The sequence below is a fragment of the Oryza glaberrima genome, chromosome 1 (genome assembly GCF_000147395.1).
Source record: "Oryza glaberrima chromosome 1, OglaRS2, whole genome shotgun sequence".
Classification (NCBI taxonomy): Eukaryota; Viridiplantae; Streptophyta; class Magnoliopsida; order Poales; family Poaceae; genus Oryza; species Oryza glaberrima.
The window spans coordinates 10,736,705-10,760,903 of NC_068326.1; the positions used below are offsets into that span (position 1 = coordinate 10,736,705).

Here is a 24,199-nt window from a genome sequence, read left to right on the forward strand (position 1 = left end):
ATTGACATTATTTTGGTAAGCAGATAAAGCTCGGCAAGGGAACTAGCCTAACAATAAGTTAATGATCTCCATTGCAATAGTAAAAGTCGACAAGGGAACTACATACTCCCTCTATTTTTTAATATAAAATATCGTTGAATTTTTGAGATACATTTCATCATTCATCTAACTAAAAAATTATATATTATTATATTATATTGTAACTTAATTTATCGTTAAATATTATTTAAGCATTACTTAATTTTTTTAATATTTGCATAAATTTTTTAAATAAAACTAATGATCAAATGTTTGTAAAAAAAAAATAAACGACGTCATATATTAAAATATGAAGATGATAAAAGAATCCTCCTGAATACCACGTGGCAATGAAATCAACTAATTAACCAGTGGAACTGATGCCGTCATGCAAGCTTAATGCGTAAGTGTAACACTATTGGAAGGTACGTGAAGTCCTCGCCAATTATAACCTTCATTCATTTTCCTAATCCTCAGTGTAACACTATTGGAAGGTACGTGAAGTCCTCGCCAATTATAACCTTCATTCATTTTCCTAATCCTCAGCAGTACCTAGCTGTGCACCTTCTATTACGTTCTTAACTTTTGGCGGCTTTTAAGTAATAACCAAAGAAATATAAAAATCGTTGTAGTGCGATCTGATTCGAAGTTTCATACCATCTCTATTACGGCCTGGTTTAGATTATCTAAAATGGCAAAAGTTTTGTTATTTTGTAGCACTTTTTGCTATGTTGGATCTAAACACTAGTAGTAAAAGTTGGCAATTTGGCATTTGGTATTTGCTAGTCCATAGTAGCAAATTGTGCCAAAAAGTGCTTTGAGACCACTTCCTCTCTTTCTCTCTCTCACTTTAGTGCTAGAATGGTAAAACTTTAACATGCATTTAAACACCAACTAGTACTTTTACAATGCCAAAACTTTTACCACCAAAACTTTTGCCATTCCAGATGGATCTAGCAAATGCCAAATGCACAATTTGCTACTATGGACTAGCAAATGCTAAATGCCAAATTGCTAAATTTTGTTACTAGTGTTTAGATCCAAAATAGCAAAAAATATTTCAAAATGGTAAAACTTTTGCCATTTTGGAGGATCTAAACATAAACATGGCCTAAACAGCCCCTACATTCTACTATTCAGCAAAAGCTGTTTGCTACTTTGCCGGTTCGTGCGGGTATCAGGCATGCAAAAACGCTTTCGCTGAATTCTCCCTCGACCGCGCGCCGCTTGGGATTGGTCGATCATCACTCGGACGGTCGCGATTCACCAATCCTTGCTTATCAAAATATACATTCTGCGTGCCTTTGACACGAATTCCGTTGCCGTTGCCGAAAGCGAAAAAGCAGTTCAGTTTGTTCAGCAACTGGCCCCCTCTTCCACCTGCAGTCCTGCACTGATCCGCCCTTCTCTCGCTCTGCTTTCGTCTCCCCCCACTGGCCACTCTCTCTCCCCATTGCGGGCAAAGCCGACACCTAGACGGAAAGGGCGGAGCGGCGGAGAGAGGGAGGAGGGATCCCGCCTTTTCCGTCGGATTTGACGGTCCCCCGCGCTCTCCCTCTCTCTCTCTCTCTGTCTCTCCGGGAGCGAGCCAGCCAGCAGCAAAAGTCGACCACCACCATCGCCACGCGACGCACCCACTACCCAGTATATCACACCGCGCGCCTGGGGTCGTCAACGGCTACCTGCGCCGCGGCCCCCTCCCATGGAACAGCGGGAGGCGCGGCAAGAGGAGGAGGAGCGCGACGCGCCGGCGGTTCCACCCGGGGTGAGCCGCGAGCCCCATTTCCTCTTTTCCTGCTCGGTGCTGTGTGATCTGATCTGATCTGGGTTGTGACGCTTCGGTGGCTCTTGGATTGGTGGCGAGCGGAGGCCGGAGGGTTTGGGGGGGCGTAGAGTGAGTGCGCATGCCCCGATGTCCGGGAGGGATCTCGATCTGCCTCGGCGTCTCGGTTAGCGTTGGCTAGCCTGCGTGGCGAGGTGGCGTGCGGAGATGAAATGCGCTAGTAGTTTTTTTTTTTTGGGCAGATTTGCACTGCGTAGGTTGAGAATCTTGCGGTTCAGGAGGCTGATGTGGTCCTCGTTCTTGCGCAAAATGCACCTTCTTTGATGAGAGGCGCAGCAACTTGTTGCTTCGTGCGATTCATTGGGGGGATATATTCCGCTTGGTACCCCCTGATCAAATCAATCCTAGCATTCTGTTGTACCTTCTGATTCAATCATGGGCACCATTTTTAAATGCTTGATCTCCTGATTCAATCAATGTTAGAATTCAGGGGCGGATCCAGGAAGAAAGAAATGGGGGTGCTCAATTACACAGTCTCTTCAACTTCTAGCCATTTAGGAACCTTTAGTTTATCATTATGATGAAAAAATAGAAGGGGGTGCTCCGGGGGTATCCATGGATCTTGTGGGTGTAGGGGGGACTCGAGTCCCCCATGCACCCACGTTGGATCCGCCCCTGTTAGCATTCGGTTTTACTTAAAGTCTGTAGCTTCTGGCTCTGATAGAAAAGTCGCAGTTTGGCAGGACATGTGCCAAATTCAAGTGAACTTTTCATTGTAAGTAAGACATTAATTTTATCGTTCCTCAAACCCATGCCATTCAGAAGGTGCCAAAGCAATAGTGTTTTTCGTGTTAACAATGAATTCATCATGATTGCACTGCGTAGGTTGAGAATCTTGACAAGCTGATGTCCAAATTTTTGGTCTAGTTCAACTTAGAAAGTACCTTTGTATTTTTTGTCTCCTCTTGCCATCAAAACCATAACCTGTGAATGGAACATGCTATCAGTGTGTTTTAACTATTTATTTCTGCATGAAACAAGAACATATAAGAGTTTTACATTTCTTGCAGGAAAACGACGAGGAAAGAGATCGAAACCTATCCTCTCGTGTAAGTGTCAATTTGTCTAATTTCCAGTTCTATTGTGTTGCTCACGTACATTTCCATACCGAATTGAACCTCAGAAGCCCGGGTTACAGATCTACTGGATATCTTTTCTAAATTCCTGCTTGTGTTTGTAGGTGGTTTCTTTGTTATTTGGTGGTGATATCTCAGCACAGACATTCGAGAAATGGGTATCATTGGTACGTAAACGAAGTGGGGCATTCCGGCCATCAGGGTTCCCACGCCGGAATTCGAGGATTGAAGTCATGCCGAGTGGGAGTTTCTCACTTTTCAGTGCAGCAGACTTAAGGTAGCTTAGCAAAATATATCAACAATCACTTGGAATTATTTGTGGAGTAGCACCTAATCAATTATCTGCAGTTAGTAGATTAAATTGTCTCATAATCATCTTATTAGGCATAACATGCACTGCAGCGAACCTTCTCATATAAATGTTGATTACGTTCCAGTATACTTCATCTGAAAAGTCAAAGGACTAGCAAATATGTTGTGGACATATCTGTGGTACAAGATTGAGTCTACTTTCCAGATTTCTCCAGTTGGAAGTTAATTGTCCACATCCATTGCAGTTGGCCACATTCTGTTTGTAATCCAAGATTGCATGAACACTTTTTCTTAGAGTTTTCAATTAAAACTGTCATAATAAACATTGATTAGGCATGATATGTAATATGCATATACTGTGTCTAGCAAATATTAATTCAATATGATAGGTAACATTATACATTTATCTATATTACAGTTGCTATGTCCACAAATAAACCTATTTACTAAAATGCAGTGAACGTAGAAAACTATCCATTAAAAGGTAGCATCCTCGCGCTTTACAAATTACCAATTACATATGATGGCATCCTGTACATTTTTATTGGTTTATTATCATAATTTAGATTTACATTTCTAAATGGGAACTTGGATAGAAATATGAGTATGTATTAATTGCAATATTTGTTGGTTTACTTTAACTCCACATGACATGCAAATTGGTAAATGATAAATGTTGACCTGGCCTTGTAAGTATGTTGAGCTAATGCTATTATTGTTTTGCAACTGCCCACTATAGTGAGCAAGTGGTCACAGCAGAGCTAATAGGCAAAGAAGATATACCATTGACAAGCAGTCAGCCTACAGAAATAAGTTTGTGGGAGAGACTTGGAAATGCTTCTGCACTAGATATTGAATCACCTGACTTTTCATGGAATATGCTGTCATCTCTGCACCATACAGAGCATAGTAGTAGTTCGGACCACTCTGAAGATGAAATGAGCAAACCTCTTGAGGTTTGTTGCTGCCTTCTGTTGGCAATTTTTACATTCTTTTTAGTTATTGCAAGAGAAAAATAAACAACCATTTACTTCCATACTATCTTACACAAATCTGAGACCAATTCACAGCATAGAACCAGCATGAATTTTTTTAACAATTTTCCCTTTTTTAATAGGGAGCGTATCCTATGCACACAGGCCCTCACATGTACACACCGTGTACACCAACTAAAAATTATCACAAAAAATTCTAGGAAAATTCATTCATATACTTTCAATAGTATTACATCTACGTGTAAAGTCGCATCTTCAAATTCATTCTACATAGAGAATAACAAAAAAGATAAAATTCTGACAAAATTGCAACCTTAAAACTGTCAGATTTTTTGTTTTTTTTGTTACGGCTAAAATATAATGAATTTGACGTTAAGATTTTAACCCTAGGTGTAATACAATTGAAAGTATGTGTATGATTTTTTCTAGATTTTTTGGTGACATTTTTTAGTTGGTGTGCACGTGTGTACACGTGAGGGCTTGTGTGCATAGGATATATTGCCTTTTTAATATTCATATTGGACATGCAAGACCATATTTATTTATCTGATATTCACTCCATTGGACCATCTTTATATTTCCATGCATTTGACATGATAATTTCTGCTTGCTGTCTTTATAGGTGACTGTGAACTCTGGTGGTGTAGTGTTCTTTGCTCTATTTAATTCTTCAAGTAATGTCTTACCAAAAGAAGCAGCTGCTGTTATAAAGTTCTCATCATCAAAGATGTCAACTCAGGCAGAACGGTTGGGTTATGAATTTGCTAGATTGCTTGGAGTTCAGACACCACAAGTATTTTGCAAATTCCCAATGAATTATCACTTTGATTATGATGTACCACAACATTTGATTTCTTATTCAGGTTTTTCTAACAACTGCAGGCTAGAGTGGTACACAATTCTAGCCTAGAGTGGCAGGATATTAGAAAGGCTGCAGAAAATGCACGATCAGTAGCAGTTTCAAATAATGATGAGGTTGGTGAGATGACATGCTCAGAATTGTTGGAAGCTCTTGAGCTAAGCCGTTGTCTTCTTCTAATGAGGTACTACTATGATTATAAATATGCATTTTCTTTATGGTAAACTGCATTTAGGAGGAGATATAAATTGTTACTACTGTATTGGCAGTTATATTCATGGGTCTCCCCTTCTTGAGAGTTCAAAGGCATTTAGTCCACGGGAAGCTGCTTGTGTTACTGCTTCATCCTTGGGTAGGGTCTTAATGCTAGATCTGATACTCAGAAATGAGGACAGACTCCCATGCCGTCAGCTTGGTTGGCGTGGCAATCCTGCAAACCTGATGATTTCCGATAGACCTTCTGCACCCAGTGTGGACAGATTGGATGATTCCAAGTGCACTACAGAAAGTTCTATTCCAACGATTACTCAATTTGTGCAGAGTGACAAGCGGACTCACACTGCAAATGCAACCATAAATTCTCCAGAATTGGTGTCCATGTCACCAAAACCAGATGCATTGAAAAGTGTAAGAGCAAATGCTGATAGTTTGGATGGCCCTATCCACATTGTAGCAATCGACACTGGAGTGCCACGTCGCCCCCCTGCAGGGAGACGGGTGAAAGATCATGAGCGATATCCCAAAGTTGTGCAGCTTATGTTGAATAATTCAGATTACTCCTCGAATATATTGTATGAGATTTCTGGTGGTAAGCTAGGGATTCCAGGACCTGATGAAGCAATCGCTTTCACTGATTCTTGCTGTTCCATTTCTGATGAAGACAATACTGCTGCGATTCATGAATTCCGAGGGGCATTTCGTGCAGCTCTGAGGGATCTTGAGGGGTTCCATCTATTTCTTCTCCAGCTATACCAAAAACTAGATGGTGTTTTGCGAGTTTTCTTGTCCATAGTTACTAAAGGCTCTGAAGAATCTGACAACAATGATGCTACAGTTCCTGATTTTCCATCACCCGGTGCTAACTACAGTACTCCTTGCGCTCCTAGTAAGCAGCAGAATAGTGAATTGCACGGTGATTCTGAAATACTGAAATCAACGACAAAGCCTTCTTCTGCGGGATCCCGTGGAAGCTCAGACTCAGTATCTCCTCTGTCCAGGGAGAGTTGGAGTAATAAGTATTTCAAAGGGAGTGCAGAGGGTCCCCGAAGTTTAAGAATGACAATGAAGCTCCGTGATTTTTACAAGACTCCAAAGGTAAGAGTTTTCTATTTGCAATAAGATTGTTTATCTGATTGCATAACTATGCTCGTTTGTTAAGCAAACTTCAGTTTGGTTAGCCTGTCTTTGTTTTACTGGACGAAAGTAGTACCAACATTTAATGCAGCTAGCTTCAGAGTAGTTTCTATTGAAATGAATTGCCTAGTTCAACTGACTGCTGCGTGTGCCGATTGGCCTTTTTTTAGTTTATTCCGAACTCAGTTGCAACTACTATTTATTGTGACAGGTTGATCCTGAATTAGTCAAAGAAATAGAACAATGGAATGAGGCGCTTAAGTCTGATGTGATCAAATTTTGCGAGGAGAACAATTTTCATTCTGGATTTTTTGATGGCAATGAGAATAACATGGTAGCTGATGCATATGAATTGAAAGTGGGTCTCCTGATGTACTAGTATCTAAATATATGGTACTTCTGTTAAAGAAAGTATCCTGCAGTCATTCTGAAAAAATATATTCATAAATTACTAACTTGCAGGTGCGTCTAGAACACATCATTGAAAGGATAGCCTTGGTCTCTGACGCTGCAAATACCGAGCGGCCTTCTCTTGTTATCAACAACTTGTTCATAGGTGGGGCTCTGGCTGCAAGATCTATGTACACCCTTCAGCATCTGGGCATTACCCATATACTATGTTTGTGTTCAAATGAGATTGGTCAATCTGATTCCCAATTTCCTGATCTTTTTGAATACAAGAACTTTTCAGTAAGAGCATCAATCAACCTCTGACATAGTGCATGTTCCATGATACTGAGTTCCACACTGAAATCATTTATCTTGTAATGTTTTACAGATTAGTGATGATGATGATGCAAATATCAGTGATCTTTTTGAAGAAGCCTCAGATTATATCGATCATGTAGATCATGTTGGAGGCAAGGTTCTTGTTCATTGCTTTGAAGGAAAAAGTCGGAGTGCCACAATTGTGCTTGCCTACCTGATGCTCAGAAAGTAAGAAATTTAATTTTGTAACTAGCAATCTTCCGTTGACAAATTATGTGGTAATGTCACACAAGAACCTCACCCATGCCTGCTGACAAAACACTTATTTCAGGGGCCTCACTCTTGTGAAAGCTTGGAACTTACTGAAGAAAGTACATCGTCGGGCACAACCGAATGACGGTTTCGCGAAGGCTCTGCTAGCGCTCGACAGGAAGCTGCATGGAAAGGTGTCAATGGATTGGCAGCACAAGCGACCTGAGATGAAGGTGTGCCCAATCTGCAGCAAGAACGTCGGACTGAGCACGAGCTCACTCAAACTGCATCTGCAGAAGGCTCACAAGCGGCTATCTGCAGGTAGTGTGGACAGCGCCATGACCTTGGAGATTCAGAAGTCGATCCAGTCGCTCGGGATCAGCCGCGGTGGGAGCCTGAGCCCTTCTCAGAAGCTTACCAAGGCGTTCGCTGATGAGCTCAGCTTCTGAATCTGTTCTTAGGTAGTTTTTTTTTCTCTCTCGAAGATGCTAGTGTTGTGGCAGTGTGATGATGTGCACGGTACACGTTTTCAAACCGATGTAATTTAGCGGTAGATATATCAAGCAGACCGAACTTTAGGTGTGGACAGAATAGGTGTGATACAAGGAAATGTTCACTTTTAACTGTATACGACCAGTTTATTAGCAGGAGAACGTTCAGGTTTTGTAATACCAAGAAATAATCAGCGCAACAGTATCATTTTTGCGTTTGCCTGGTAATGGCGCATGAATAAGAGAAGGATGTAATTTGCTCGGTTTGAAAAGTTGACGGTGAAAAACAACCGGATTTTAGCTCACGGTGAAGAGCAACATTCAATAAGGAAAAATGTACACTACGTATGAGTTAAATTTAAAAATATACCGTTCGTTTATTTTTTTTCTCAAAAATATTTCGGATGTAGGAGTAATATTTTTAGCACAAACATACCGTTGTCGCCAAATGAAGAGAAAAGCAACAAGGCATGGTTAAATCGTGGCGCGAAAAAGCGTGACGAAGCCGCTGTCTCGCATGGTGGGCATCCGGGAGAGTGGTATACTGGCCACAGTCTCGCTTCTCAGGCCAGCGATATGGACGTTGATTAGTGACTAATCATGATGATTAACGACCAATTAATTTACTAATGATGCTAATTAAAGAAATAATAATAATTAATTAATTGCTAAGACTATTCCCAACCCAATGACTAGAATGGTGTCCATAGCATTAAATAAACTATCACCAAGAATGAAAAATGATGTGACAAGTGAATAAATAAATAAAGAAAAGAAAACCAGGTCTTGCATGAGACATGGTTTCTACACATAAACATGTATATTTACGCAAAAGTAGTAAAAAAAGATATGTTTTTATTTTTTTTTCCACATCGTATTATGTTGCAACCGGTTATTCATGTTGTAACAATATTGCAAAATGTACAGCACTTATTACATGGTCATCATCGTGGGCAACACCAGTCCAGAGCCTTTGAACTTGCTCTCGGTAATCTCGTCGATCCTTGTGGCCATCTCCAGCGACAGGTAGTTCGGCCAGCCCCCGACGACGCCTCGCCGGAAGAACTCGGCGTTCCGCATCGGCTCCTCCATCAGCTCAACCGTCCCTGACCTGTTCACCTCCGCGCCCGCTAGGCTCTCGAAGCTGCACGCCTTCACGATCGCCTCGTCCACCCGGGCCGCCCGCTCCTCGCCGGTGAACGGCCGGCCGACGAACTCCGCGAGGCGGCGCAGCTGCCCCAGCGTGTCGGCGCTCAGCTCCTCGTACGTCATGAACAGCACCTGCCCCGGCCGCTCGACGTGCCACCGCCAGTAAGCAAGCACGTGGTCCCAGTACGAGCCGACCGGCGACACGCCGTCGCAGAAGAGGCGGAACTCCTCGCCGACGTCGCCGCGTGGCTCCGGCCGCTGCGCGTCGTGGAAGTGCCACAGCGACACGAGGCAGTCCTTGGGGTCGCGGCAGATGTACACCACCTTGCAGCCGGATGCGGCGATGGAGGCCGGCAGCGACGGGCGCGGGATGTGCGTCGCGAGGAGCCGCGGCGCCGGGAGCGAGCTCAGGTCGGGCACCCTGTCGCGCACGTACACCTGGATCTCGAGGAACGGGACGAGCTCGTGCGGGTTCCGCGCCCTGAGCTGCGCGAGCGCCGCGTCGTCCTCCACGCCGCCGCCGTCGCGGTGGACGGTCGCGAAGAGGAGCGCCTTGAGCCAGGTGGTGCCGCACTTGGGGAATGTGGCGATGATGATGTCGGTGTCGCGGGCGGTGAAGTGGCGCTGCGCCACCATGACGCTGACCATCGCCGGCAGGGACGTGTACCAGCCGTCCGGGTGGCGGTGGTACGGGGCCGTGTCGAAGCCGCTTGGCACGGTCGGGTAGGTCGACACGAGCTGGCGGAGCTGCTCGTAAACTTCTCGGTGGGATTCCTCGTCCTCTTCGGCATTGGGCGCAGAAGCCGGCAGCAGCGAGGGTGGCGATGCGGATGCCATGAGCGCTGCTAAGATTCTACTACTGATAGCTTGTCTACTGTCACGACTCACGAGTGACAATTCATCTCAGGCTGATACTATATACTCTACTACCTCCGTGTGCTCACAAGTCACAACTATGCTCTAATACATATTTCGATGATCAGTTGCCAATTGGCAGTCCTGGTATGTAGTCATAGTCATCAGTACAATCATGGCACGTATAAATCTCTTGATATGTACTTTTGTAGGGTTGATAGCGAGACGTGCACGATACTCCCTCCGTTTGATATTACGAATCGTTTCACTTTTTTTTAGAATTTGTTAAGTTTAACCAAATTTATAGAAAAATTTAGTAACATATAAAATATCAAATTAGTTTAATTAAATATAACATTGAATATATTTTGGTAATATGTTTGTTTTGTTTTGAAAATGTTGCTATATTTTTATATAAACTTAGCCAAACTTGAAGATTGACTTAGAAAAAAAAAAGTTAAACGACTTATAATATGAAACGGAGGAAGTAGTTTACTACTACAAAACATCAAATAGGTGTCGCACTATAGGTGTCGGAAGTGCTAAAACCGACACCTATACGCTTTTTTCAATTTTCGCGGGTTGAAATCGCAAAAAATGTCACCTTTAAGCAGTTATAAGTATTCCATAGGTGTCAATTTCTTTTTTAAAAAATGGCAACTTTAATATACTATAGGTGTCGGTTTTTCCTGTAATATATTATAGGTGTCCTTTTCTAAAAAGCCGACACCTATTGAAATAGAGTCGAGCCAGCATCGGATGAGCCGACCGGCGGGCCCCACCACGACGAGGCGAGGAGGAGATAAGGTTTGATCGTCGTTTTGCTCTCATCATCTTGCTCTCTTCTCTCTCTCTCCCTCCCTTCTCTCCCGCGCGCTGCCGACAGCTGGCCGGCGGAGGCGGCAGCGGCGACTACGCCCTTCCCTCCGCTAAATCCGGCAGGAGGGGAGGCGGAGGCGGGGAGCTGGAGGGGAGCCCGTGGCTGCGGCTGCCCTATGGCTGGAGGGGAGCCCGCGGTGGCCCGGTGGCTGGAGAAGAGGCGACGGCGGTGACGCCCTCCCCTCCGCTAGATCCGGCGGGTAGGGGAGGCAGTGGCGCCTCCGCTCCGCCAGATCTAGTCGGGAGGGGAGTCAGCGACGGCTCGACGGCAGCGGGAGGGGTGGCAGCAGCAAGTGTCATGGCTCACGAGTCGGCGTCGGCAGCGACCTCCCCTCCGCCAGATCCGGCGGGAGGGGATGCAGCAGTGGCGGTGGAGCCCTCCCTTCTGCCAGATCTGACTGGGGGTAGGCAGCGGCAACGATGATAGCGGGTTCCCCACGGGCGACGGTGGCGGGCTCCCTTGTCTCTTCTGCGGTTCTGCCACCGGTGAGCACCCCCCCAACCGTCTCCTTCGCTTGCGGTTGCGCCATTGTTGATGTTTGATTCGATGATTCAATGATGTTTGATGTTTGATTCAGTGATGTAAACCTGTTGATGAATATTTGATTGTATGATGCATGAACTTGTTGATTGTGTGATGTGTCTTTTTTTAGGTTTTTTTTTTTTAGGTTTTTTTTTTTTTTTTTTTTTTTTTTGCAAATCGCACCTTTGACGTCTTCTCATTAGTGCCACCTTGGTGGTGACGGTTGGGAAAACAGGCACCTAAGGGGGTTTTCCAACTGGTACCGAAGGCCCTTTCTGTGGTAGTGGTTGTTAGATATCTATTGTAGAACCGTTGTTATATATGTAGTATAGGTAATGTTTGACTTATTCCCACTAAGTTCAATTTTTATTATAAACTAGGAATCGGGATGAACTACATGTTGGAGGAGAGAGTAGCAAGCCATGAACTGTGTTGTGTTGTTTTGCTCGCACGCAACAAAAGGCACATGATTAGTACCCAAGTTTTCTTCTTCTCATTATACCAACGTGAAAATTTCGGTTAACAAGAGAAGCTCGGCAAACTTTCCAATGTCGGAGACAAAATAAAAACGGATTTGCTAAAATATTGTCGCCGTATTTATGGTTGATTACAGTTAAATTTCTGGTTGTCATGTACGTTGTTCTCAGTCCACCTCAGCATCTCTCGGCTGTCATAACATGCTTCATTAGTTTAAGCTTTTGATGGTTTTACTAACATGTATCTAATATAGTAGATATTATATCAATATATGTAATTTACAATGCAAAATATTGAAGTTGCATTGCATTATATTTACATTGGACTTATATATGTAATTTATAGACTTACATATGTAATTTTGGAACATACATTATAAATACACTAAAACTATATATTTAATAATTTAGAGAATTATAATGTAAATACATGCTGACTATTTTTTGATAAAAAATATAGCACCATAAATATAGCTACTTCTAAATAAAAATGATCCGTTTCATATGTAACTTTCAACCCATCATAAGTGGTCTCTAGAATTGGACAAACTACTCTACATAGCCATGTAGGACCCAATAATTGGAATCCTAACTACCATTTCACTGCTATGACGTGACCTTCCTTGTTATGAATGACCAAAAGGCCAAAAGCAACAACAGACACATCTGGTCCTTGAGTAAAATACTACGCTTGATGGATCTTGTGACGACTAAAAACTCTCCGGTCATTCTTTAATTGCTTCATGTATGCGATTGATGCGTTGTGCTATGGGACACAGTAGTTATACCGACTTCAAAATAATAGTCAATATGCTATTATATTTGTTTGTTAATTAGAATGTATATTGTCCACCTTCAAGATAATACTAACATTCAATTTCGAGATAATGATATAGTAGCTGAAAAGCACATTGTTTTTTACACGCACACTTATTGAACTACTAAAAGATGCATTTCTTACAAAAGATTTCTATACAGAAGTTATTTTTTTTGAAAAAATCTTATTAATCTATTTTCAAGTTTTGAAAAAATGTTAAAAGAAGTTATATCTTCCCGTATTTACTATAACAACCATAAATTATTATAAAATGATAAAAGAAAGAAATATCTATACCATGAAATAGACCATAGACATTGATATCTTAAATGATAAGATTTTTTCTTATATTCAAACAAAAATCATTTTGTCCTAGTTACATATAAACTCACATATTACCATTAATAATTATTTGTCTCCAAAGCGGGATGCATTTTTAATAGATGGAACTGTATCTCTACTATTATAAATATGTTTTTGCCGGTACTTTGGTATGTCATCTATTTATGAATCGGTTTTAATTTTATGTTTCGGTATTAATCTCTATCTCTACTACTTAAAAAGAACAATAAAATTCCTTCGTTAGTAAAAAAAGAAAAAGAAAGTCCAATTCAAAGAGGTAAAAGAGAAAAGAAGAAGTGACTGTAAAAAAAGAAAAAAAATAGTCGGACTCAAAAAGGTGAAAAAACAGAAGAAAAAGTCGGACTAAAAAGCGATAAAAAAAACTTCTGTTGTCGTCAGTAAAAAATGTCGTCGATCGTAATAAAATTGTCCGACTCCAAGAAAAAAGGAAAAAAAAACTCTCGCCAGAAAAAACAAAAAAAAAAGTCCGTTTTGGTTTTTTCACCGGTTTTTTCCCGACTTTTTTTTTGACGCGAAAGAGTCTTTTTCCCCACGCGCTAAGTCTTTTGGTTTTTTTCGTCTTTTTTTTATTCCGATGTGTTTACCACGCGCTTCTCGGGCCCTTTTGGTTTTTTTCGTTAATTTCTTTTGGCACCATTTTTTCTCCCGTGCGCTTTTTTTTACTCATCCGGATTTTTAATCCGATCCGTTCGTCACATGCCTCCCTCCACCGCCATATCAATAGTGCATTTTCTTCTCTAATTTGATTGTAAAAATTGATTCCCTACCCCTCCCTCATCATTTTCCCTATGATTTTATCTTTCGATTCGGCTTTAATTTGCCAGATTTAATTTAACAGTTGCTGATGATGACGGCCATATTCCCTGATCTTTTTATCCAACCAATTTTGGGTGACAGGCAACCGTACTGGCATGAGACTATATTCGGAAGGTTGAAGATGTTAGTGGACGGTGCGAGCTGGGCTTACGGCTTCATTTGTTCATGGGTCGAGGGGAAGCAGGCCAAACGGAGGAAGGTAGTGGACTGGCCTAGGGCTAAAAAGGAAGGAAGAAGGTTGAAGATGATAGTGGATGGTGCGAGCTGGGCTTACGGCTCCATTTGTCCATGGGTCGAAGGGAAGCATGCTAAATAGAGAGATAGTGGAGTGGCCTAGGGCTAAAAAGGAAGGAAGGCTTTCGGCCCAAGACCAAGAAAATATTTTCATTAACTTTTTTAATTATAATATATATATATATATATATATATATATATATATATATATATATATATATATATATATATATATATATAGCGATCCTAATGTTAGAATTTTCATTAAACTTTTCAATTATAATGTATAGTGATCTCAGTATTTCAATTATTTCTTAGCTCTTATTCTCTTAATATATCACTGAAAAAAACATCTTTACCCATTGCAACACAAGGGTATTTTTTGTTAGAAATTAATTTTGTTGTCTAAGTGTTAAACTGTAGTAAGTGATATACGTGCTCATCGTGCTGCGTGGTGGTGGCCAAGAGTGGTGGCATGATGTGTATGTACGTGTGTGTTAGAATTAGTTTTGCATGTGTATGTGTGGCCAGGTGTTTGGTCGATCGAGTCATGGCGCAAGTTTAGGAGCAGGAAGAGGTCCTAGTCTGTTTTGCATGGACGCATGCATCGGCGGATTAGATATCTGCAACTAAACGTGTGGGTGTGGTGTTCTATATGCAAGGAGATGTGGCCTGCATGTAGGGAAGTGATTAGTGGATAAGCCATATAGTGTTTAGCTGGGTAGTGCGGCCAGAACATGGCTTAATGTGTGCTATTTAAGCAGTGTATTAGCTTATGTTTTGGTGTGATTCATAGTAGTGCGCTTGTGAGTGTTGTGGTGTGCTGGTGTGCAGCACAGAAAAATTCTCTAGTCCAGTGTGTTTGTGTTTTTCATTCTCGCGTGTGTGCTCGTGTGAGAGGAGCCGAATCATCGGTTAGCCAACATTTTTTTCTAGCATATACATCATTAATATAGTAAAAACTTTATCTCGCACTTCCATCCTACGACAATGGTATACTTCTACAAATCTCTCGCAAACGTGTATATTTACGCAAAAGCAGTGAAAAAAAGATATATCTTTATTTTTTTTTTCAACATCATATTATGTTGCAACCAGTTATTATGTTGTAACAATATTGCAAAACGTTCTGTACTTATTAGATGGTCATCGTGGGGAACACCAGTCCAGAACCTCTGAACTTGCTCTCGGTAATCTCATCGATCCTTGTGGCCATCTCCGGCGACAGGTAGTTCTGCCAGTCCCCGACGACGCCTCGCCGGAAGAACATGGGGTTCCTCATCGGCGCCTCCATCAGCTCAACCGTCCCTGACCTATTCACCTCCGCGCCAGCCAGGCTGTCGACGCTGCACGCCGTCACGATCGCCTCGTCCACCCGGGCCGCCCGCTCCTCGCCGGTGAACGGCCGGCCGACGAACCCCGCGAGGCGGCGCAGCTGCCCCAGCGTGTCGGCGCTCAGCTCCTCGTACGTCATGAACAGCACCTGCCCCGGCCGCTCGACGTGCCACCGCCAGTAAGCCAGCACGTGGTCCCAGTACGGCCCGACCAGCGACACGCCGTCGCAGAAGAGGCGGAAGTCCTCGCCGACGTCGCCGCGTGGCTCCGGCCGCTGCGCGTCCAGGAATTGCCACAGCGACACGAGGCAGTCCTTGGGGTCGCGGCACATGTACACCACCTTGCAGCCGGACGCGGCGATGGAGGCCGGCAGCGACGGGCGCGGGATGTGCGTCGCGAGGAGCCGCGGCGCCGGGAGGGAGCTCAGGTCGGGCGCCCTGTCGCGCACGTACACCTGGATCTCGAGGAACGGGACGAGCTGGTGCGGGTTCCGCGCCCTGAGCAGCGCGAGCGCTGCGTGGTCCTCCACGCCGCCGCCGTCGCGGTGGACGGTCGCGAAGAGGAGCGCCTTGAGCCAGGTGGTGCCGCATTTGGGGAAGGTGGTGATGATGATGTCGGTGTCGCGGGCGGTGAAGTGGCGCTGCGCCACCATGACGCTGACCATCGCCGGCAGGAACGTGTACCAGCCGTCGGGGTGGCGGTGGTACGGTGTGTCGAGGCCGCTCGGCACGGTCGGGTAGGTCGACACGAGCTGGCGGAGCTGCTCGTAAACTTCTCGGTGGGATTCCTCGTCCTCGCCGGCGCTGGGCTCAGACGCCGGCAGCAGCGAGGGTGGCGATGCCATGATCGGTGCTAAGATTTTTCTTCTGATACTCTGATAGCTCTTCTACTGTCACGACTCACGAGCGAGAATTCATCTCACGCTGATACTACGCTATGCTACCTCGGTGTGCTCACGACGCTCTAATACATATTCTGATGAGCAGTTGCTAATTGGCAGTATACTGGTATGCAGTCACAGTCATCGGTACTTAAAATCTCTTGATCTGTACTTCTGTAGGGTTGATAGCGAGACGTACTAAACGATAGTTGTTAGGTACCTATCGTAAGGACTGTTGTTATATAGTGTTGGTGATGTTTGACTTATTCCCACTTATAAGTTCAGTAGTACAGAAATAGTTAACTACATATGTAATTACCATTGATTTGCATATGTAATTTACATTGGTGTATTTCGAATGTAACTACAAATAAGTAAGATGAGTAAGACAAATATAAAATTACATTACCAATGAACTAAAGTTCATTGTAATTTTGGTGCATATGCTATGTAACTAAATATGTAGTGCTAAACACTCTTGTACGATGCTTTCAAAAGACATGTATACTAATGTATTCCATAAATTTGCAGGAATGAATTCATATGCAGAACCAATTCAGGTTGGCTCCATGGAGAAAAACAGTATAGAAAAGATGAACAAGGAAAAAATACAATTTAATATTGAATGCACTAAATCGATCAAAAAAGCAAGCTGCCAACAACCAATTGGCTAGGTTTAGAATGTAAAAGGTTGGCCACTTACACCGGCCCTATTTGGAGAACTAGCCAAGAGTTATTTTGAGAACTATTTTTTAGCACAAGAAAAAAGTACAAGTTGTTTGGATCTAAGGGTTATTTTGAGAGCTATTTAGCTTTTAATGTATCTTCCCATGGAGAGAAATATAGAGAAAAGACACTTTTCAGTGGGCCCTACCTAAAATAGCCCCAATTAACACCTCTTGGGTGGAATAGTTTTTTTGGTGGATTATTTCCAAATAGCCCTCAAATAGCGCACCCTTTTGGATCTTTTTGGGCTATTTAGGCTATTTGAGAGAGGGCTAAAAAATATCCCTAGGATCCAAATAGGGCCATTGGAATCCTTGAGCTCGCACTTGAGATCCTGGTTGACATTCTCAAGGTGAAAGAAAACCTACACATGACAACAACAGCTAGCATAAAGCAAACCACTTCGCAACGAAATCTAAAAAAATATCATAGAGCTATTTCTATTTATAAAACAAATTCTTAACATGAACTACTACTATATCATATGGCAGTAAAAATTATAAATACAATATAACAAACCATATGGTCTAATGCTTTAGATAAATTTTGCAGGAGAGGTGCCACGTAGAGGGTTTGCTCATATCTACAACTTGCAGAACCAGGAAGGAGAAGGAAGCAACAACAAAACACTTCATTTAGGTACTAAATCTGATTCTAAACTATGAGGACTACAAGCTTCATGAGAACATCAATCAAGGTAAACAAAAATTATGAACTACTTGCAATTACAACTATCACAATCAAAAAGCAAAATGCAGTAATCTAACCTTGTCATATTTATCTTTTTGAAGATGCAACATCAATTCACCATAATTAAACAATATCATAGGAACAATGGTGTCCGAAGTGATCAATTATGGAGGAGAAATACTATATGGTCAATTCAAATTGATAAACTCAGACCCAAGACAGGCAATCCAATCAAAACACGTTTCTAGCGTATATACTATTTTATACATGCACATATAAACTAATAAACTTCATTTGCAGATAAGCTACGCTAACCTCATACAGCGAATAATTCATAGTCCACGTGTTACCTATCAATCAAATACAGTAAGTATACTAACTTACATAATATATAGTATACCTGAAGACAACGGAGCAAACAATAAATGAACTGATATCTTAACTATGAATATGAAGAGAGGATAAGAAAGCTCGTTAATACTTTATATATATATATATATATATATATATATATATATATATATATATATATAGGGGGGGGGCATGGGGACGTCAAAAAGGGGATCCTATCACTATCAACTAATTTGTTCCGACCTAGGATAATAAGCTCATGAGCTTGGTCTTACTTCACCCTAAACGAAAGAAGACTTCCATATCCAAGTTTAGCTCAGACGTAGCTGCCTTCTTTTTGGGCGTGAAGCAGTGTCAAACCAAAATACCCAATAAGCATAAGCATTAAAAACCAATTCGAGAACAGTTGGATGCCGACAAAACCATCAAAGATTGGTATTCTTTATTTCGATTCAACAAGGTACCAATAGCTTCTTGATGTTGGCTAAGTGATTGAATCTTCGCCTTGGAATAAAAGGAATTGGTATTGGTGCGATCTAACCTATTATGGAGAATCAGTCCTGCACTTCTGCTATCATACCTTTTTCGTGTATACGAAATAGTGGATTTGATTAACCCAACTCTTAGGAAGAAGTTCTGGACCGGAAGGTATAAGATCAATCACTTGGCGTCCATCCGATGCATCGACTATGGATATTTCATATCCCCCCTTTTCTTTACGCAGTATTTTTCTTACTACACCTGTTGACGTTGCATTATAGACCGTATTGTTACTCTTGCTACCATCAGGATAGATCTGTCCCCTTCCTCGGTTTCCCCCCACATATATGGGATATTTTAAGAAATGAACGTCTTTCTTCGTAGCAGGGTCGGGGGAAAGAATGGGAAAGACGATTTCACTATATTTCTTACCGGGAACAGGGCCTATCACAAGAATATTTTTTTTATTGGGACGATAACTCTGAAAAGAGAGATTTCCTATCTTTTCTTTCAACTCAGGAGAAATACGGTCGGGTGGCGCTAATTCGAATCCCTCGGGCAAAATAAGAACAACACCCACATTCAACCCTCCCTTTTTCCCATTAGCAAGAACTTGTTTCAGTTGCATATCATAAGGAATTCGAAGAACTGCTTCAAATACAGTATCGGGAAGCACTGCTTGGGGAACTTCAATATCCACAGGCTTATTCGCTAAATGGCAATTGGCACATACAATTCGTCCAGTTGCTTCTCGTGGGTTTTCATAACCTTGCTGCGCAAAAATGGGATATGCATTTGAAATAGATGTCCGAGTTATTACGTATATCATGATCGATACAGAAATCGATTGAGTCATCTGTTCCTTTACCCAAGAAAAAGTATTTCTATTTTCCATGTCCAATCACAGATCCCGGAATTTCTACAATAAATTAGATAGGTAGCTAAGCTAATCTAGTTCCCTATACACGAATCTGTTGTCATTCTACTGCAACAGTTGTACTGGAATGATGAATACCTTGAGCAGGTAGAAATAGAAAAAAAGAATTTTGCTAAAATGGAAAAAGGCTTTCTTTCTAAAGGAAAAAGGATGCTAATTTTGATTAATATCAGGAGATCAAATGAGTTTATGCTTCACTAATTGAATGATAAATGACTACAAGCGAAGGAGATAGGCGGTTTAAACAAAAAAAGACCCAAAATTTCAAACATGTATCTAGAATCACAGGAAAACTACAAACAAAAATAGTGAAAATTAGCTCGTTAGGAACCCATCCAAGATCGTTATAGACCCAACGAATTAATAGTTCCCAACCGCGGGTGGAGTGAAATCCAACAAAAAAATCAGTAACTAAAAGAATAAAAAAAGCTTTTACTGAGTCATTTAAGTTATAGAAGAATTCCTGAACCCAAGAATTCAAAATAACAAGTTCCTCTTTACCCAGAAAAAAAGAACCACTTAGAATAGCCAAACAGATTATATTTGTCGAGAAATGCAAAATGATATGGAGATGACCCTCATTATCTATTTTGGCCAATTGTATTATTTCCTTGCGTATTCCTATTGGGGGGTTTTGTACATGTGTATTCGGTTTCTCTTTTATCATTTCGTCCAAGATAAAAAGGTCTTCTAATTCCATGAATCTTTCTAGAACTCTTTTCTCTTGAATAGCAGTTAAGAGAGTTTGGGATTGCCTGGTATTCCACCAATTCTTAATCCAAAGTTCCAGACATTTGTTAAAAGAGAAAGAGACTCCCCAAGGCAAAAGTACGATAAATACAAGATATAGGAAAGAAGGCAATGCTTTCTTTTTTTTCATTTTTGATCTGTAAATTGGGTTGTTAATGAATCTGCTTTATTCGCTGACTCTATATGATATTTCTTTTTCTTTGAAGGAAAAATTCTATAACAAGGTTTGAGACCTTGTATCTATTCCTCATTTTTCTATACTAGTAGAATTTCATTGCATTGAGTTCTTTCTTAGATCTAGATGGAGTGGAATAGAGAAATAGAAAAAAGTCCTTTCGGATGAAAATGGAAGAATATTACGCCATATATCCCACTTGGACAAATTAGAAGCAATTTTCTCTTATCCTCATTTGTTCCTTCCTTTAGATAAATACTCAAAATCCCCTTACAATAATGCAATTTCGAAGGGACCTTTTCCCTCGTGTTGAGAAAACTTTTCTTCTTCCAATTCTTCTTCATTCAATTCATTTCAAAAAATTCAATTGGTACTCAAAATACTTCCATTGGTATGCGCAAGAAATAAGCCAATTCGGCAGCTTTTTGTTCAATTTCTCGTGGAGTAAAAAACTTCTCATCAGTACGAGTCAAGGGAATGGCCCCCTGGCCCCGGATTTCCATATAAAGGATACGACGAGGAAAAAGACCTTCTTTAACCTGAATTCTAATTGATTGGATATCCCGCATAAGGAATCGAAGGAAGACGCGACGTTTTATTCCAGGGAATCCCAAACGAAAAATGCACACTACTCCCTCTTTTCTATCGAATCGGTCATAACCACTGCCTACATTCCACAAAATAGTGCACCACAAGTAAGCGCTAATGAATAGGCCTGCGATTCCGTAGAAAGACATCACGACCCCCTGTGGAAAAAAAAGAATTTGTTGAGATGGAAGTACAGATATAATATTCTTACCAAGATAACTGGAAGCCCCAACCGCTAAGAATCCTAGTGAACCTAGAAAAAGAATACAGGCCCAGAAAAAATTACCTCTTTTTCGAGAACCTTTTAGAAGTTCTATCCATATGTGTTCTGATCGCCAATTCATATTAGATATACTAACAGCGGTCGATTGAAATTGAGAGAATAAGCTAAATGATTTTGACTTTACTTTTTTTGATTCTGAAATCGCCTTCGCCAACTAGATACTCCTGTAAAATAATTGGTTAGATACATTGACTTTCTATTCAAAAAGTATTTGTTGATCCACTTAAAAAAACTCGCTATACCCGGTTCCGCATATGCATGCATTTATGCTCGTAGCCTATATCCGCATCCATAATCCCCATCCATAGCGGGTTTGCATTTGTGTGTAGAAAGAGCCACATAACATACCATATTATATTACTTACACTACAAAAGATCCGTATTATGATCCTGTGTGGAAATACATTGAGAAAATTCGGTCCCGTCGGTTCTAGACAATCTTATTTTTCTGCACATAAAGAAATAAAGAAGCCATTGCAATTGCCGGAAATACTAAGCCTACTAAAGGCACGAAAATAGAGGGTAAGTTAAAATCCATCATAGAATAGGTGTCTCCATTCAAATTTACTATTTCTATCTATTCGATTTGATCTATTCAAAAAATATCTTAAGATTCTTATGATATAATTAAGTATATCTATTATAACGAATATTGACTATTGTATTTTTGAGTTTGCAAAAAAAGATTTTTTATAGAATACTTTTTTTTAGAATACTTTAGTATTCTAAAAAAAAGAATCGAATGGATTATATAAATAATAAGAAAATAGCAAAAAAGGAGAAGCAATTAAAAAGATTTGATTTTTCTTTTCCGATCCTCGCGGCCTTTCTATCCTTCTAATCGAACTTGAAATTGGATTCAAAGTACGACTTAGTCGAATGCGCCTATTTCGAATCCAAAATCTTTTTCGTCTACTTCCTTCCACATGCAATACTTATTCAACCACTCTCGGACCCCACAAATCCGCTGTAAGGATTGATACATAGGACTTTTAGTTGATTGATATTGCCGTAAAGTTGAAACTTTTTTAGGCTTTTTTATTAAACTGTAATTTCCTCTCTGCATACGTGCTCTTCTAGAAGCATATACAATAATGCGCGGTAAAGGAGGGAAAATAGCATACTCAATCAAGGGACAAATTCTTTTACCTACTACAGATCTCATACTACCCCTTAGACTTTGTAAGGCCATATATATATATATATATATATATGAAGAAAGCTCGTCAATTTCAACAATGGTGCCCGGGCACCATGAAGCACCAAACAAATTTAATATATATATATATATATATATATATATATATATATATATATATATATATATATATATATATAATAGCCTCTGTTAGTTTTTGGGTTTTTTTCCTGTCCAACCAAAATCTCGACCCTTAATGCAGGCGATAGGCGATCGTAACAATTAATAAACCACCTAACAATTGATAGGTGCTTAATTTAGCCAAACATCAGCATACAACTAGCTAGGATCCCTGCATGCCCTCCCGCGTCCAACGTGAGCAACATCACCGAAGCCGGTCGCTGATCGGAGGAAAACCCAAAAAAGAAAAAAAAAAACGACGAAATGGCTTCCTCCCCGTATCACGCCGCCGTCGGTGTCGCCGTCCTCGCCATCCTCCTCGCCGCGCCGGCTGCGGAGGCCGGGGCACCTACCGCCGCGCCGTTGGCCACCTACTCCCTCGAGGACGCGTGCAAGAAGACCGGCCCACACTACGGCCTCTGCATCGCGACGCTCTCCGCCGACCGGTCCGCCAAGTCGTCGGACACGGTAGGGCTCGCCAGGGTGGCCGTCCTGGCGGCGCAGAAGAACGCGTCGGAGACGGCCACCTACCTCTCCAGCATCTACGACGACGACAGCATCGAGAAGAAGACGGTGCAGCTGCAGCAGTGCCTCGAGGACTGCTCCGAGAGGTAACGTTTTTCGTCGTATACGCAACGAGAATCAATACACATGACACGCCCGCCGGCTATCGATGCATGGGTGCCAGCCGCGATGAATGACCGGTGTTGTACGCTGTGGTGATGAAGGTACGAGGCGGCGGTGGAGCAGCTGACGGACGCGACGGTGGCGCTGGACACGGGGGGTTACGAGGAGGCGATGGCGCTGGTGGCGGCGGGGCAGGCGGAGGTGAAGATGTGCCAGAGGGGGTTCAAGGCCGTGCCGCAGCACCGGAACATCCTCACCTTGCGCAACCGCGAGGTCGACCAGCTTTGCAGCATCGCCTTCACCATCACCAAGCTGATCCGCGTGTCACCGAGCGCTGAAGAATAGCTTTCTCTTCTTCCATTTATCCCCTGGATATTCTTTTTATTTTTTCGACGACAGGGGTAATCTGGGATTCCATGGGAATTTATTTTAGGCCTTGGAAGATTAGCATGTTTGTTGATGGCTTTGAATTGGATTGGTAATTGCTGTTTGCACCAGCAGACAACATCCTAGGCGCTGGCGGTGGTGGAACTGTTGTTGGGTTCATACGATCAATGTATAGCACATTCTTGATCTTAAAAAGAGCATTGCTTAATTTATACATCTCCATTGAAAAAAAATACAAATTTTAATAGAGGATGTAGGTGATAAATTTCTATACAAAATTACCTCAGAAATGATGATTAGAGGAATGCTCTGTCGTGCATAAGATTATGTGGTTGTTCAAATCCAACATTTTCAGTAGGAAAAAGTCCACTTAGACTCCTTTAATTGTAGGCCGAATCTAATTCGTACCCCTCAACCAGAAAACCGGATAGAACGACCCCCCGAACTATTGACTCCCTCACCGGTTTTGAGGGGTGGTTTTGCTGACGTGGCGCTGATGTGGCGGTGTTGACCCGGTCTTCGTCTCACGTGGCGCTTGCGTTGGATTAGAATTAAAAAAATATCTGTGAGACCCATATGTCATTCACAAAAAAAAAATACATAGCGGGACCCACTGACATGTGGGGCCCACATGTCATCCTTTCTCCTCCCCC

The 24,199-nt window shown here is 41.9% G+C and overlaps 4 protein-coding genes across 5 annotated transcripts; 2 read left to right on the plus strand and 2 right to left on the minus strand.

Moving 5' to 3' along the window:
• The first annotated feature begins 1,375 nt into the window (after positions 1-1,375).
• Positions 1,376-8,241, plus strand: LOC127781421 (dual specificity protein phosphatase PHS1-like). Of its 2 annotated transcripts, XM_052308375.1 has the most exons (11): positions 1,380-1,783; positions 2,872-2,910; positions 3,042-3,214; positions 3,989-4,205; positions 4,867-5,037; positions 5,127-5,287; positions 5,373-6,417; positions 6,668-6,814; positions 6,919-7,146; positions 7,235-7,392; positions 7,496-8,236. In XM_052308375.1, exons 1-11 carry the CDS (start codon positions 1,721-1,723, stop codon positions 7,863-7,865), a joined length of 2,772 nt encoding a protein of 923 aa, XP_052164335.1. In that variant the 5' UTR covers positions 1,380-1,720; the 3' UTR covers positions 7,866-8,236. The 2 variants fall into 2 exon arrangements, with proteins under 2 accessions (XP_052164342.1, XP_052164335.1); XM_052308382.1 differs by lacking the exon at positions 6,668-6,814 and having other exon boundaries at positions 1,376-1,783; positions 7,496-8,241.
• Positions 8,242-8,666: 425 nt separating this feature from the next.
• Positions 8,667-9,970, minus strand: LOC127760064 (cytosolic sulfotransferase 5-like). Its single transcript, XM_052284274.1, has one exon. It carries the CDS (start codon positions 9,891-9,893, stop codon positions 8,841-8,843), a length of 1,053 nt encoding a protein of 350 aa, XP_052140234.1. The 5' UTR covers positions 9,894-9,970; the 3' UTR covers positions 8,667-8,840.
• Positions 9,971-14,798: 4,828 nt separating this feature from the next.
• LOC127759944 (cytosolic sulfotransferase 5-like) lies at positions 14,799-16,322 on the minus strand. The gene has a single exon (XM_052284157.1). It carries the CDS (start codon positions 16,196-16,198, stop codon positions 15,158-15,160), a length of 1,041 nt encoding a protein of 346 aa, XP_052140117.1. The 5' UTR covers positions 16,199-16,322; the 3' UTR covers positions 14,799-15,157.
• Positions 16,323-22,678: 6,356 nt separating this feature from the next.
• Positions 22,679-23,669, plus strand: LOC127758727 (cell wall / vacuolar inhibitor of fructosidase 2-like). Its single transcript, XM_052283934.1, has 2 exons — positions 22,679-23,143; positions 23,261-23,669. The coding sequence occupies exons 1-2, from the start codon at positions 22,797-22,799 to the stop codon at positions 23,502-23,504; spliced, it is 591 nt and encodes a 196-aa protein (XP_052139894.1). The 5' UTR covers positions 22,679-22,796; the 3' UTR covers positions 23,505-23,669.
• The last annotated feature ends 530 nt before the right edge of the window (positions 23,670-24,199 follow it).

Bases quoted from the DNA above. Each gene is read 5' to 3' on its own strand.
- LOC127781421 (XM_052308375.1), top strand. From the start codon at position 1,721: ATGGAACAGCGGGAGGCGCGGCAAGAGGAGGAGGAGCGCGACGCGCCG. The intron at 4,206-4,866 runs GTTTGTTGCTGC...CTGTCTTTATAG, and splicing joins AAATGAGCAAACCTCTTGAG to GTGACTGTGAACTCTGGTGG. The intron at 7,147-7,234 runs GTAAGAGCATCA...AATGTTTTACAG, and splicing joins TTGAATACAAGAACTTTTCA to ATTAGTGATGATGATGATGC.
- LOC127760064 (XM_052284274.1), bottom strand. From the start codon at position 9,893: ATGGCATCCGCATCGCCACCCTCGCTGCTGCCGGCTTCTGCGCCCAAT.
- LOC127759944 (XM_052284157.1), bottom strand. From the start codon at position 16,198: ATGGCATCGCCACCCTCGCTGCTGCCGGCGTCTGAGCCCAGCGCCGGC.
- LOC127758727 (XM_052283934.1), top strand. From the start codon at position 22,797: ATGGCTTCCTCCCCGTATCACGCCGCCGTCGGTGTCGCCGTCCTCGCC. The intron at 23,144-23,260 runs GTAACGTTTTTC...GTGGTGATGAAG, and splicing joins CTCGAGGACTGCTCCGAGAG to GTACGAGGCGGCGGTGGAGC.